Source organism: Planococcus citri, chromosome 4 (assembly GCF_950023065.1).
Source record: "Planococcus citri chromosome 4, ihPlaCitr1.1, whole genome shotgun sequence".
In the NCBI taxonomy this organism is placed as follows: Eukaryota; Metazoa; Arthropoda; class Insecta; order Hemiptera; family Pseudococcidae; genus Planococcus; species Planococcus citri.
Window position 1 is genome coordinate 43,898,205 of NC_088680.1, and position 16,210 is coordinate 43,914,414.

Here is a 16,210-nt window from a genome sequence, read left to right on the forward strand (position 1 = left end):
ATGACATCTTTTTCAAAAATTTTGAAAATCAAGACCCAATTTGATCTAGAAATTTTTCAAAAGCGTTCACTACAACTATTTATGACAACATTTTTTGATTTTTTGCCAATGATAGGTCACATAACAACTTTTTCAAAAATCACAACCCTAATTTTCGGCTTAAAAATTTTTCAAAAAATATTTTCGTTGAAATATTCTAATTTCATCTCTTGAAATTTTGACCTATTTTGATTAGTTTTATGGCTCTTTTTCAAAAATCCCAGAAATTATGATTCAATTTGGGGCCGAGAATGCTCAAAAATGATTTTATAATTTTTGTCAGAATTTTGCTTAAATCGCTAAAAATAGTCAATTATGAATTTTCAAAATAAATTCGGGCTGCTGACATTTTTATGGTGGGGGGGGGGGTTAATTACTGTAATACATATTTTATTACACCCATCGTGAGAAGATTTATATGAAGTTTGCCCGGTTATGTTTCTTGATTGAGGTGATAAATTTTTTATTTCAGTAGGGTTGTCCGAATTGAAGGGAGAGCTTTCGTCTATTTGTAGAGATGATCGATTTTGGTGCAGATTTAAAAGTAAAACTTATAGTAAAATCAGCATGTTCTTCTTTTTGATAATCTTTAATTAAATCCATTTTAGTATAAAAATGAGGAAGAGAAAATAAATGATTCATTTCTAATAAAAAAAAGATTTATAATGATTAAATAAAATTTTAGTTTACCTAGATGAGCAAAATTGACGTGAGGACTTAGGGACTGTCAAATCGGAGACAAATTGTTTCTTTGTCGTATATTTTTCTTATGAAATGAATAGTCGTATACTTCAAGAGCTATTTACAAGACCAGTTCTCTTGGAAAAATTTATTTTTACATGGTATTAGGTAATACTTTGAAATTAAAGTGGTTTCAAAAGTATCAACATTTTTGTATCTACAGTTCCACAAAATTCTAAAAAAAAATGCTGGTCAACTTCCGTTTCTAAAAAATTTGCAACTTGAAAATTTTTCATTTTATTTTTCTGAACTATTATTTCTTGTTTGAATTGATAAAAATTTCATTTTATAGTTTGGCATAAATTTTTTTTCAATAAATACCTGCAAAAAAATTCGCACGTATTTCATTTTAAAAATTCCACATTCGAAAAAAATTCTCTCACGCATTAGTAGGTATGTAATTTCCTATGTCGTACATCCTGCATATTTAGATTCGAGACGAATTCCCAACAACCATCATCTGTTGCCTGATGGCCTTGTCGTTCCTACATCAAGCTGTGTACGTAAAATCACAGCTGCAATTCAAAAATAACCAGATCAAACATCGATAGTACCATACGTATCAAACGAGAGAAAAAATTTTCACCCCCGCATGTAACGATGGCGACACACCGACGTATGTATCCCACCTTAAACATACTCGTGTACTTCGAGAAAACCTGATTCAAATTAATTATTTCGTTTGAATAAAAACCCATAGTGCGACGACGATCGGTAAAATATTCTCACTGGTTTTTTTTTCGCGTTTAATTATTTTATTGTTTGAGGATGGATATGGGTATAGTCGATTGATTAACTGTTGGATTGGATGAGTTGGAGATGGAGAATTAGGCGTTTTTCTTTGAAAAGCTCGAAAACCGATGGTTATAATTGAAATCAAGTTGGCGTTTGGCGAGATACTCTCATAGGGTACATTTGGGTCGTTATCAAAAAATAGCAAATTGACAGCATTTTACTTGAAATTTCATCGTTAAGGAGAATTTCACGTATGATATTCGTTCTAATGTCAACTACAGTGAGACTTTTTTCCTTATTTTCTTTCTATCACAATTTACTATGAGAAAAAATTGCCTACGACGCAGTTTCTTCTTCGTATCATTGTAATAATATGAAAATCATTTTTCTTCATTTTATCATGTTATGTCAGTTTACAGGGAACGTAATTATTCAGATTTTTTTCAGTATTTTTTAATTGGGACAAACTGTTATAAAAATCGTAATTTGAACTTCGATTAATGTCTCACCCTTGCCTTTCACGTGAAGATAGAAAAGGGAATACGGAGAGTTTTAAAACTGGAGGCAAAATGATCGATCGAATTTATATTTTAAAAGAAGAGTAAAAAATTTCCACAAGGTTCCTTTAAATACCCACATGTTAGAGATCATTAACATCAAGTTCGCTTCCAACAAAAGGGTCTTATAGCTATATCTTCTCCATCGAGTAAGCGAATTTTGAACCGAGAGTAAATATAAATGGACGAGATACGAGTATAAAAAGATTAAAACCACCCGAAGAAATAAACGAAAAAGCTGACACGTGTATTTGATGAACACATTTTAATACATTGCGAAGGTGTTAGGGCGCCGCATATACGGATTTCCATTCAATACTTATCACGCTTTTAGCATTTTTTCATCATTTTTTAGTATATCGAACCGCGTATGTTTTTTTGTTACTTCTTCATCTCTTTCTTCAACCCACCATATACGACTGTTACAGTTATTACATAGGTAAGGTACTGGTACATACATACTATATGAGAACTGAAGAGCAAAGAAAAAAGAGAGAGAAAAAAAAATGGAAAAGATTGGAAAAATTACTTCGCGGTATGTGGTACGTGGTTTCGTTCAACTTTTCAGCAGATTCGTTCAAAGAAGTGTATTACAAGAAGTACCAAATGAAATCGATTCAGCTTATGAAAAGCTCATTGCGGTATATCGACTATTGACCCGCTGGAAATTTAATTTTTCAATTTGTATTGGCGCGTTTTTTTTTTGTTGGCTTTTGTTAGTCGACTCGAAAACAAATTGGAATGCGAAGATGCGGGAATAAATTTCATTCGAGATTAAAATTTTTCTTTACGTTGAAAAATCAACTTTCTCGACGTCGAGAACAATAACTTGTGATAAAAAATTTAATAAGAATTTTCGGGCTTTTTGATTACTATCTCTACGTGAGGTAAAAAAGTTGTACATTTCGTCGCTTCGACTTTAGATTACTTGTTTTGATTTTTTCCGTGCTTGAAAAAAAAATATGAAAAATGAGCTTTAATATGTGAGGGAATGTTTGGTAATTGAAGCTGTCTCCTCGTGTTCCTATGGATAATATTTTCTTGGGGCGAATGCGATTTTTTTTGCTAGACACGTGAAGACTTTCTGAAGCTCGTGGCGAAATACACGAGTTTGTTTTTAATTTGACGTCCTTTATTATTTTTATAGGGAATGGAGTCAAACACATTTTACTATCTCTTTTTCCTTTTTTAATTTCTTTATTTCTATTTTGAAAACTGAGCGTGAGCAATAATATTATTTGCCTTGAAATAGGTACTCGTAGTTTTGTATTTTGCTCCGTATTCTCTCTCTCTCTCTTTTTTTTAATGGCACGTTTTCAAATTTATTACTTGAAAAATATTTATACCTAGGTACGTACTTCAAGCTGTTATGCGAATTCTCATTGCTGAAAATTTTAGTATCTCAATAAAAAGAAAAGCTTACTTTAAGAAGCCATTGTTAAATCTAACCATAAACGCTTTTCTGTTTATGGCATTGAGAAATTTATGAAAATATTAAAAATTTCAACCACCCGAGTTCATTTCTAGATTTTTGACGAATTTTTGAAAATAGAAAAATGATTCAAACTTGGATGGAAATATATTATGTGGGGATACATTTTTTTCAAATTATGCCATCACTGAGCTGAATTTGCCAATTTTTAGACGTCCTGGAGCCTCCAGCAAATGAGGTTCATACGAGCTAGGAACTGAAATTATAGGTTTTCGAATTTGAAATATTTTTATCATTTTTTGGGTCATTTTGACATTTTTGAAAATTTGCCAAAAATTGAGAAATGAACTTACGTTGCGAAAATTTCGGATTTGTAGGTGTTTGTCTTGCTCCTTCCAGAAAAAAATACTTCACTTTTAGAATTTTGAAAGAGTTACTAAAAATCGAGAAATGAACTTGAGGAATTCAAATTTTGTGTTCGGTTTTTTCCAAATACCTTTTCAAGAATTTCCCAGATCCAAGGTTTGGATAAGAAAAAATCAAACGAACTCGAACATTCACCACCAACCTGAACTTCAAAAGCTGAATCTAATTTTTCCATTTTTGGCTTCGGCGAGTTTTTGAAATTTCAAGGGGCAATTTTTCATTAAAAAAAAATCAAAATTTGACTTAGGTAATTGAAGTACTGCAATTTGATTCAAATAAGTATCCTATTTTTTTGAACTCTTGAATCGATTTGTAGTGAATTTAAAAATGGGCAGTGAAAATAGTGAAAAAGTAGTGAATTATTTACTCAAAATAATGGTGAAAAAATGAAAAAATTCATTAATGCGTACATTTTTATTGTTTTTTTTTTCAATAATTTTGTTTGAAATTAAAAAAATACTTCAAGACGTATACAAATGTTCTTCCAATTTTAATTTTTTTGGAAATCTTCCTGTGAAAAATTTGAGTTTGTTAATTTTTTTGTGGGGGGGGGGGGTCGAGTAGAGAACTTTCTGTAAATTTGGTTCAAAAAAGGTAACGATTTTTTCAGAAAAAAAAATCAGTTAGGTAGAGTACCATGATCAAGTTCGGGTGATTTTCAATTATTGGGGGGCCGGGGGGCAATTTCACAAATTTTATGACATTTTCTGTCGTCTTGACAAATTATCATTCTACAAATCTACATATTTTGAGGATTTCCGATTAATTCTTGGTATTTTTCAATAATCTAAGCACTTTTGAGCACTCTGTGCAAAGATTTACCCAAATGAGAAATTTACTCAAATTTTGGTTCATCAATTTTTGATATTTTTGAGTGATTTTCACAGTCACTTTTACTATTATTTTTATGATACCTACTTTCTTTGTGAATATTCATTTCTAGCTCTTTATTATTAATCCTCAAGATCGTCAGAATTTTTACTTTAGCCTTCGACCATTATTATTTCATCGCATATCTGTTGATTGATCAATAATTTTATAACTAGCTAATCCACCTTAATTTTTCTTTGTTTCAGGTGAGTACAAATTTCCTTCCAAAAGTGATAGAATATGAACTCGCGTATGAGAATAAGTAGGTAAGTAATTTTATAATCCTTATAAGGTGATCTGTATTTCCGAATACGAATTTGGAAACAGTAGATCAAATTTTTGAGTTCACAAACGATTTTTATTTTTAATGAAGTTTTGAAAAATCAAACTTGGCTCAAAAATAGAAAAAATTCAAAATCTATCAAATAGACGAAGAAATCTGAAATTTGGCGTGTGCCTGTTTTCGACCCTCCAAATCGATTGTGAACGGTTTCGAACCATTTCGAATGGTAGTTTTGGAGCACCCTAGCAGATTTTTTAAAATTGAAACTTCCTAAATATTTTACCCAATTGAGTTGTTGAAACGAAAATCAACAAAAACTTTCAAATCATTGAAAACATTGATTAAAAGTGATTCTTTGTAAACAAGTTTTCTTCCAATTTCAATTTTTTTGAAAATTTTCCTGTGAAAAATTTGATTTTGTTAATTTTTGTGTGTGTGTGCGGGGGGGGGTCCAGTGTAGAGCTTTCTAAAAATCATGCTCTAGTGAATTTCTAGATTTTCAAGTTTTAGAAAAACACCATTATATGAACCAAAATGAAATTTAGATTCTATATGAGCTCGGATATATCGTCTTTGCGAAAATTTTCAAAATCTCTCTCTACTAGTTCAATAATCCGAAATTCTCTCATCGTGATTTAAATTATTTTTGGCGAAAAAAATAAAAACTTTTCGTTTACGAACACATTGACGAAAACCCTGAAATTCGGTTTACCTATTCCTTATTTTTGGCCTCCAAAATCCATTGGTGGTTGTTTCGAACCATTTTGGAGTTTCCAGCAATTTAAAAAAAAAATACCTACTGGGTAAAATTTAATTTTTACTTTGGAGTAAAACGCCATCTTTGGATTTGGAGAGGAAGGGAAAGTTATAAAAACTAAGAATGCTCCTCATAATTCTACTAGACTGTTTCTTAAAGTTGAAGTGTTCAGCCGGACTTCAGATTCAAGGCTTGCTTCGTGTTTAAAATCTCGTATACCCATTCGACGTTATGGTTATTGGTTATTTATTTATAAATCTAATGGTCAAAAATGTATAAAAATTAAACAACGGTCTGATTCGAGGTTAATTTTTCATTCGCTTATTGATCGATTATCGGGTCAATGTGCCCATAACGAATCACATCAGCGCACAGCTATTCCACCTATTTGAAAAATATTTCTCGCTTCAACAATTCTAACACAATAATAATGTATTAAGAAAATATTTTGCTTCGCAATCGAAATCGGAAACACCCGCGCAAATTGGTTAGTTTGTGTACTAAAAACAGAACCCAATAAGTTATCGAGTTTATCGAGCTTTAAAGGTATAAAGTAAAAGACGTAGAGGAGGAAAAGGATAGCTCAATCAACCGGAATCATCCAAAGAGAGAAGTTAATTTCACGCCGACCGAACCTCATTATGATTAAATTAATCCTTTGTAGATACACACGTAGGTGCCTTTTGAAGTAGCCAAAAGCTCACCAAGACTGCCTAAAATTTCGCTTTGGCCATCTTTTATATTTTAGGTTGTACGTATTTTTACCTTCGCCCCTTCTCCTATTTCTTGGGCTAACAATTTCAAGTTTCTCTGGTACACTTCGCCGCAGAGAATATACAGAAAACAGTGAGCGAATGCAGGGAATTCGCCTCGAAGGACTTGGCGAATTTGAAATTCTTATCTGTATAGCTCAAAAGAGCTTTATGATGTCTTCGGTACAAAACGCGAATACAAATTACCGCCATTTGATGCCCATCGCTCTGTGTAATGCGCACACACCGTATAATATGATAAATGATGACGACTTAAAAACACTCGTAGCTGTATTTTCTTCTTCTTCTCTCTCTCTCTCTCTCTGGCTCTCTTAATACGCTGCGCTGTACATTTTCTTTAAATACTGGATCGTTGTGCTTCTGCTCTTTCAAGTGCATTATATGCGCGCAAATTAAGGTACGGTAACTACTGTGTGCCTTTTGCAGTAAAAATTTTCCGACTAGCCGTGCATGAAAATTATACCAGAGCGCGATGATTTATTGCGAAAAAAAGACCTGAATTTTTATCAACTTATAGAAAAATATTATGGCACGAATGAAAATTCTAATTACTAAAACGTGTCGCGCGTATTTTTCTTCTTCGTCGTACTTTGCCTTCAATAACATCGTCGAGTCGTCTCATCGAGACGAAAATATTATATCTACCCCTCACTCGGTTTGATTGCGAAAGCTAAAGTGCTGAATTTGCTGAGCTTTTTACCGAGCTAAATTTTCTCACTATTGATGGAGAAGCGGAGAAGAGAATTTCACCGAGAAATTATTTTTAGATTACTGAGACGTATATTTCAAAAGACTGAGAGAGGTGTGTTTTGGTACGGTTTCAACGTCACGAGTATACCCTCAGTCAGCTTTTTTTTTGTGGAGAAAAAAAATAAAAGCGAGATGGCCAAATTTTACGATAGGTATCGTATCTCTTCGACCTATTTTATTGATTTCAATCGAACATACGAACAGGAGCTTGGGAAGTATGTAGGTGATTTTTATCAAATAGGTATTGGCTCGTATTAAACTACGTAAACTACCTTTTTGTTTGAAACTGTTCCAGGTGACAATTTTATATTTCTAGGTCGAAAGTTCAAATAAGAGAAGCTTTTAAAAAAGGTAGGATCAAATTTACTATGTTCACAAGTGAAAAGAAGCATATGAGGATATTGTAATTTGTATAGCTGTTAAAATTAGTTTGAAAAATTTCAATTTCAGTTGAGCGATTTTTTGAAAATTTGGACTATTTTTTTTTTGAGAAAAATAAAATGTAATCGAACTAAGGTAGGAGGCATGATCTTGAAAGTTGAAATTTCGTTTTAGTAGCAAAGTTCATCAGCATCTGATGCTGCAGTACCTACTAGTGGGATCATTATGGATTATGTTAAGTTATGATTGTGGTGATGAAGTCTTCTGCCTTTTGGGGATAGCTCACTTTGTATTCAATAATTCTGTAAATTATTTTCAATACAATGCAGCTTTTGAGAAAATTGTTTTTATTCATTTTCAATCTCAACTGAGCTAAACTTTATTTTCAACCTCATCACATTCTTTGTTTTGTTTTATTTTTTTTAACGCAATTGCTTGTTTTTTTCAAATTAGGCGGGTTCTAAATTTCAATGAACCGAATCAAAAAATTTTCCGTTTGTTTCATTTTTAATACTTCATTGTTTATTTTATTATTTTTCTATTATTAAAGGTTGGAAAAAATGTTCACACGTATGTAGATAGACACCTTCTCTAATACGCAATAATTGTTAAAAAAAATGTCAAAATCTTGAAACTGAATGAGAAAAAGAGGTAGAATAAATGAAAATAACTCCATCGTTTCTTATCAAGTTTTTATTAGAGTCGCGGGAGATCCTTTTAAAAATCTTTCGAAGCTTGAATTGATAATTTCCTTTTTATCGCTATACCACAACTCCCCAGACCAACCTTCACGAGGAACATTGCTCAAATTAAGTTTATTCACGCCGCAATAATTGACGTCCAATTTTTTTTCAAGATCTGTGGTCATTGGACAAATGTAAGTTGATCCAGTTTTTGGGTTATCGTTGATTATTGTTTCCCACGTGTCAATAAGAGTATCGTTTTTGTCGCAAAGTTTATCAGTATCTCGGATAACGCTAGGATCATTATGGATTACTATCACTGCGATATGTTTACTATTTAATTCTTCGAATTTAATAATTCGATAAATTATTTTCGGAATTTCCACGACAACATCGCGTTTGGTATCTGATAAATACATTTTTCGGGAGCCGCCAGGTACCATCATTTCCAATACTCCATTTACACCAAAAATGACTTCGTTATAATTTGATTTCTGCAAGTGAAAAGAATAATGTAGGTAAAGGTATGTAAGGTGTTCATTCACGATTAAACATTATTCCATCCATGGCCTTGTATGTACCTTAATAATTGCAGCTACGAAAAGATCGACTCTTTTCAAATTTCCATCTGCGATGCTTTTCCAAACTGGTATTATGTTTGAATACGAACAACTGGCAAGCCTGGCTGAGCTGGAGGCAAAATACCACAGTGGAAATATCTGTGATGGTGTTAAACATCCGTAAGGTTGTCCGCATGACAGATCAGGGTTTCCTTCAAATGAGAACGAAGGTACTAGAATGTCTTTTAAACTTTCTTTCTGATTTTTCTGAAGCATAAAAGACATTGTCAAAAATATTACTTTCTGATGAAAAATAATGTACCAACATCAACATCGACATCGACATAGGCATCTTTCATCATCTAACAAGGAATGGAAACCACTTCAACTTTCCGCGTATAATTTCAATTAACGCCAGAAATTAGTGTTTTCTTCATAGGCAGTTTTTAAGTGGATGTGATGAATACATATATAGTGAGATTGACATTAGATTAATGCTTGTTGCAAATTGATCCGTTTTTTTCTTCAGATTTTCAATTTGAGCAAAACTTCAGAAAATCTTTTTTGAAAGTTTGATCTAGATTGAATATCTTCACTTCTTCAGGTCTAGGTAGTTCACTGCATTGGAAGTGTCAGAAATTGGTAATATTTTATACCTACTATCTAAAAGAGATGATAACAAATTTGGTTGGAGTGGTTTCTTAAGTAGTAAGCATCACAAGTACACACCTTTGAGTACAATGCTTCATCAGCAGGTCGATAATTTTTGCATTCATCGTTCACATTTTCAAAGCGTTTAGGACGATAACGATATCCCAACCACACAGTAATATGTTTATTGTTTTTTGAGCATTTTATAGACAGTACATTTATCCAACGAAAACCCTACAACAATACAAACAAAAAAGCAAAAAATTACGTAGGTCTAGGTACCTTACATGCTTTTTAGTTCATTATTTCAAGTAAGTACATTGTACCTAATAATCAAATCCACATTACCAGAGTCCGATATCCATTGTTGAACTTGAACATAATGGCGTAGTCGTCTTCGTATCTAATTACAAATTCAGATGTGCCGTTGAATATTGTTTGATTCTCAATTTTATACGGGAGCTTTTTTGTATTTACCTGCGTAAAAATGATTGTAAAAGTAGACATAAAAAATTCTTTATGAATATTCATCTTTTGTACTTGTAATTGACGCTGTCAAAATCCTGCATAAATATCTATAGGCCTACTGTATCTTACGTTAATATCGAAATTTACTCTTGAGAGGCGGGGTATTAAAACGTTTTTTCCCAATCTGATGAACAGCTCTTTAGTAAAGCCACAGGAACGGTTTCGTCATTGGAAACGAGTCAAGTCCCTTAGAAAGTGTCACATTGCAGATTTTGGATTCTAAACTCAAGTTAGAAGATCTAAAGCATGCATGAATGTAAGAATTAAGTGAGGAATAGTGTCTCACCGTTTTATAATAATGAAAATCACTATTTTTGTAAATGTAACCATCGACGGCCTCGCTTCTAATAAAATATAGCTGAAAAAAATACAATATTTTAGTGAGAATATGATTTAAAAGTGAGAGGAGTGGGTGAAAAATGAATGAATTATCAACCTCATATCCGATTTCGTACTCTCCTGTACGTGAATTATAAATCATCGCAGGTTCGTACGAGTTCTCGCAAAAATCAACATCACTGTCTTCCAGGGATTTATTTCTCCACAAAGTTGAACGCGAGAATACGCTTTGTTTGGTCAGCGAGACATCTTTGTTGAATTGCTGCTCTAGAGGGCTGGAAGCAGGGCACGCGGCAAAATATTTGTACGTACCCGAATAGAAGCAATCATCAGGGCTAATGGTGTCATTGTGCCAAGCGTCTTCAAGGTCCCAAAGCTTTGAATTGATAAGTAAAGCTGTAAAAATAAAGGCACGTGTGAAAAAATGAACGAATACCGAAGTGTTGATCGATATTACTGAATTTATTGAAATCATATACGGATTATCGATGAAGTAGTCACCTTTTTTTGATCGCACTTCGGTTACAAAAACCCATAGAATAAAGAAAATCAATGGATTCATCGTTTCGAAGATGAATATTTTACCTATCCGGTTAAAATTCAAACTGAACTCAAATAGGTATAAACTTTCACAAATGAGCTAAGTACATATGTTGAATATTATTTCTAAATAGTTTCTATTTTACTTCCTTCTCGGCTCCTTTTTACTTAGAGGCAATCTGAGAAAGTATCATTAAATATTTTGTAGTTATTTAAAATGCTTGCCTAATCTGCAACATGTGATCCAAAAAATTCAATAAACTTCGAGCTAAACAGATTGCTTACATTTTAATGAGATTGCGAAATTCAGTATTTATTTTCCTTCCTTTTTTAATTTAAAAGCTATCTTGAGTAGGTATTATGAAACGTGAACATTAAAAAATATTAACTTCCCAAGCGATAATTCTGGTTTAGTTCAACTCATCCAGTTAAAAAAAACTTGAAAAATCAAGGTACCTAGTACCTACCTACCTACCTAACTTATCTTGTAAGATCATGAAAATAATCTGTCAATAAACCATATTATTTTTAGGAACTTCGGGATGGACCCAGTTCTACTTTTTCATCGATGAAGAAGGACCAAATCCAAGGATTTTTGTTTTTCAACTAAAAATTCAATTTTTCATCACGTAGAGAAGTCAAATATATTTTACAGTATTTTTAATGAAAATAGACCAAATCGACCCTAAGCATCAGACGATTTCCATCGACCATCATGAGTGGGTGGGTATTACAAAACGTGAATATTTTTTTAAAAAATCACATCATTTGACGCAATTGATGTGATCCAGAAAAAGCATCAACATTTCATGTTAACTAAATTGTAGAGAATTTAATTCTAATTCAGATTTCTGTCATCAAATTTTTGTCAACTGAAATATTAAAAGTTTTCTCATGTTTATTTTTGTGAACTTTTGTGAGCTTTTGGAAAATTTTTTTTTTGGTTCAAACACATTAAGATTATTTTGAAAGATAGGACTTTCACCCACAATATTTTTTTTTTCAAAATGTTTAGCGGTGTTGTTGTATGTAGCGAGGTCTCGAGAAGCGTGTAATGTGGACATTTTTGCTTTTATCTCCAGTGATTCGTACCCTTCTGTACCTAAAAGAAGAGTGTGTTATATTTTAGTTAGAAAAATAGCAACAACGGAAAAATTTTTCCAAATTTAAAATTGTATGTGTTTTTCCAGTCCCGTGGAATTTTCCGCACACTTCTGAAGCTTTATTGGTATTCATCGTACGTTTCAAGTTTTATATTTTTCTTTCACTTTCTTTTTTATTTTGAGGTATTTTTCTTAAGTTTCAGTGTTTGTAACTTTGCTGTTTGGGGGGGGGGGGATAGAGTGTGTTTTCATTCATTTGGTTTTCATTTTTGTTATTCATTTTCTTCAATTCATCATTTTTTTCTTATTAAGGTTTGAAAAAATATTCACTTGTACGTAGATAAGTAGACAGTTTGATACCTTCTCTAATAATCGTCAAAAAATGTCAAAATCTGGAAAATGAATACCTATGAAAAAGAGTTACATAGAATGAATAAAAATAAGACCATCGGTTTTCATCAAGTTTTTATTTCACTCGGGATACTCTTTTAAAACTCTCTCAAAGCTTGAATTGACAATTTCCTCTCTATCGTCATTAAACCACCACTCCTCAGACCAAGAATAGTGACTTGGAAATTCGGCCAAATTTAATTTATTTATGCTGCAACAATTGAGGTCAAATTTTTTTTCAAGAACTGTGTTCATCGGACAAACGTAAGTTAATCCAGTTTTTGAATCATCGTTGATTATTTTTTCCCACGAGTGAATAAGAGTATCGTTTTTGTTGCAAAGTCTGTCAGCATCCCGAACTGCGCTAGGATCATTATGGATTACGATAACTGCGAAATGGCTGCAACCTAACGCTTCGACTTTGATAATTCGATAAATTATTTTTGGAATTTCCACGACACGATCCCCTTTAGTATCCGATAAATACATTCTTCGTCTACCGCCCGGTACCGTCATTTTCAAAACTCCGTTTACACCAAAAATGACTTCGTTAACACTTGATGTCTGCAAGTGAAAAAAATATGTAGTTACATAAGTGACATTCATCATTAACGATTATCCCACCCATGGCCTTATATGTACCTTAATAATTACAGCTACGAAAAGATCGACTCTTCTCAAATTTCCATCTGCGATGCTTTTCCAAACTGGAATTGCATTTAAATGCGAACAACTGGCAAGCTTAGCTGAACTCGAGTCAAAATACCATAGTGGAATTATCTGCGATGGTGTTAAACATCCGTAAGGTTGCCCACATGACAAATCAGGATTAACTTTCAATAAGAACGAAGGTACTAGAATGTCTTTCAAACACTTTTTCTGATTTTCCTGAATTACAAACAACATTGTTAAAATATTGTTTTCTGATGAAAAAAAATGTACTAGCATTGGCATAGACATCTGTCATCATCTAACAAGGGAAGGAAACCACTTCATCTCCCCGCGTTGAATTATTGTAAGTGTCAGAAATTTGTGAATACGCGTAGCTAGGTATACCATCTAAAAGAGGTATCAATCACAATATTGATTGGAGTGGTTTCTTATGTAAGCAGCACAAGTATATACCTACCTGCGAGTACAATTCTTCATCAGCACGTCGGTAATTTGTGCATTCATCACTCAAATTTCCAACTTGCGATCCATATTTTTCAAATACGAGTATTACATGTTTGTTGTTTTTTGAACAATGTATAGACAGTACATTTATCCAATAAAAAGCCTACAATAATGCAAACAAAAAAGCAAAAAAATTACATATGTTTTTGAGTTTATTATTTCAATTACATGAAAGTACCTCCTAATAAACAAATCAACATTACCAGAATCCGACTATTGGAGACATTGAACAGAATGTGGTTGTCATCTTCGTATCTATTTACAAATTCAGAGGTACCGTTGAATATTGTTTGATTCTCGATATTATACTTGTCATTTTCAGTATTTACCTGCGTGAAAATGACCTTTATAAATTAGGCATAAGAAATTCCTTATGAATACTCGTCTCGAATTCCTTTCTCTCATTTAAAGTTGACTCATTCAAAATCGAATTTAGAATCTGAATACTGTACGTTAATACATATCTAAATTTACTCTTGAGAAGTAACCATTTTTTCTCATTTTTTTGAACAGCTTTTTAGCAAAGCCATTATGAACGGTTTCGTTGTTGGAAACAAGTCAGGTCGTCCCTTAGAAGGTGTCATATTGCAGATTTTGGATTCTAAACTCAAGTTAAAAGATCTAAATCGTGTATGAATGCAAGAATTATAAGAAATAGCGTCTCACCGTTTTATAATAATGATAACTATCTTTATCGTAATTGCGACATACGGCCTCGCTTCTAAAAAAATATAGCTGAAAAGATACAATACTTCTGTGAGAATATGACTTAAAAATAAGACGAGATGGGTGAAAAATGCATGAATTATCAACCTCAAATCCGATTTTGTACTCTCCTGTAAGCGAATCATAAATCAGCGAAGGCTCGTAGGATTCCTCACAAAAATCAAGATCACTGTCTGTTAGGGATTGAGTTCTCCACAAATTTAGTCGCGAGAATACGCTTTGTTTGGTCAGCGAGACATCTTTGTTGAATTGCTGCTCTAGAATGTTGTAAGCAGGGCACGCAGCAAAATATTTGTACCTAGTTGAAATTGAACAGAAAGCGGGCCGAATTGTGTTATCGTGCCAAGCATCTTCAATTCCCCAACTCTGTGAATTGATAAGTAAAGCTGTAAAAATAAAGAAAAGTGTGAAAAAATGAACGAATCTGGAAGTGTTGATCAATATTACCGAGTTGATTGAAATCATACAGATGGTATTTCATTATTTATCAATTAAGTAGTTACCTTTTTTTGATCGTACTTCGGTTACAAAAATACATATAATAAAGAAAATCAATGGATTCATCGTTTCGAAGATGAATAATTTACCTATCCGGTTAAAATTCAAACTGAACTCACATAGGTATAAACTTTCACGAATGGGCTAAGTAAGTACATATGTTGAATATTATTTTTAAACAGTTTCTATTTTACTTCCTTCTCGGCTCCTTTTTACTTAGAGGCAATCTTGAGAAAGTATCATTAAATATTTTGTAGTTAAGTATTCAAAATGCTCGCCTAATCTGCAACATGTGATCCAAAAAATTCAATAAACTTCGAGCTAAACAGATTGCTTACATTTTAAGGAGATTGTGAAATTCAGTTTTTATTTTCGTTCCTTTTTTTAATTTAAAAGCTATCTTGAGTAGGTATTATAAAATGTGAACATTAAAAATGATTCATGCGTTCATATCCCAAGCAATAAAATGCTGGCTAGTTCAACTCATCCAGTTACAATAAAACTTGAAAAATCAAGGTAACTTACCTATACATGTAATTAACTATGAAATTAATCGTCAACAAATCAAATTATTTTTAGAAAAGTAAGGAGGGAGCAGGTGCCACTTTTTCATCTGATGAAGATGGACCCAATCCAAGGATTACATTTTTTTGAAAAAAAAATGAAAATATTAATTTTTTAAATTTATTTAAGAAAGGCACAAGTTCCACTTTTCACCATGTAAAGGGGTCAAAAATGTTTTACAGTATTTTTAATGAAAATCAACAATCAGACGGTTAAAAAAACGTAAAAATTTCAATACGTGAATATTTTTTAAAAATCGCTTCATTTAAGGCAATTGATATGATCCAGAAAAAGTAAAATTGATGAAGCATCAACATTTCATGTTAACAAAATTGTAGAGAATTTAATTCTCTTTCAAATTCTTGTCATCAAATTTTTGTTAACTAAAAGACTAAAAATTTTCTCATGTTTATTTCGGTGAACTTTTGTAAGCTTTTGGAAAAAAAAATTCTTGGTTTAAACACATCAACATTTTTTTGAAGAATAGGACTTTCACCCACAATAATTTTTAGAAGGGAAAGTGTTACATTTTACGTTAGAAAAATGGCAACAATGGTAAAATTTTACCAACTCCAAAATTAGATGTGTTTTCTCCAGCCTCGTGGAATTTTCCTAAAAATTTTCCACACATTTGTGGAGCTTTATTGGTATTCATCGTGCGTTTCAAGTTTTATATTTTTCTTTCACTTTAAACTCGTGTTTCCTTCA

General features: G+C 32.4%; 2 protein-coding genes across 2 annotated transcripts in view; one reads left to right on the forward strand and one right to left on the reverse strand.

The window, feature by feature from the left end:
• Window positions 1-16,210, forward strand: part of LOC135844272 (uncharacterized) — a 137,679-nt gene that overhangs the window by 67,943 nt on the left and 53,526 nt on the right. The gene's annotated exons all lie outside the window — the stretch shown is intronic.
• On the reverse strand, window positions 12,620-15,244 carry LOC135843385 (uncharacterized). Its single transcript, XM_065361252.1, has 7 exons — window positions 14,944-15,244; window positions 14,528-14,826; window positions 14,381-14,449; window positions 13,918-14,043; window positions 13,668-13,817; window positions 13,181-13,426; window positions 12,620-13,102 (listed from the first exon to the last, which is right to left on the reverse strand). The coding sequence occupies exons 1-7, from the start codon at window positions 15,002-15,004 to the stop codon at window positions 12,620-12,622; spliced, it is 1,434 nt and encodes a 477-aa protein (XP_065217324.1). The 5' UTR covers window positions 15,005-15,244.

What these genes read in the sequence shown, in the direction of transcription:
- LOC135843385 (XM_065361252.1), bottom strand. Translation starts at nt 15,004, where the DNA reads ATGAATCCATTGATTTTCTTTATTATATGTATTTTTGTAACCGAAGTA. An exon ending in CGAAGTACGATCAAAAAAAG is followed by an intron (nt 14,827 to 14,943) that starts GTAACTACTTAA and finishes TTATTTTTACAG; the next exon opens with CTTTACTTATCAATTCACAG. An exon ending in TCGTAGCTGTAATTATTAAG is followed by an intron (nt 13,103 to 13,180) that starts GTACATATAAGG and finishes TTTCACTTGCAG; the next exon opens with ACATCAAGTGTTAACGAAGT.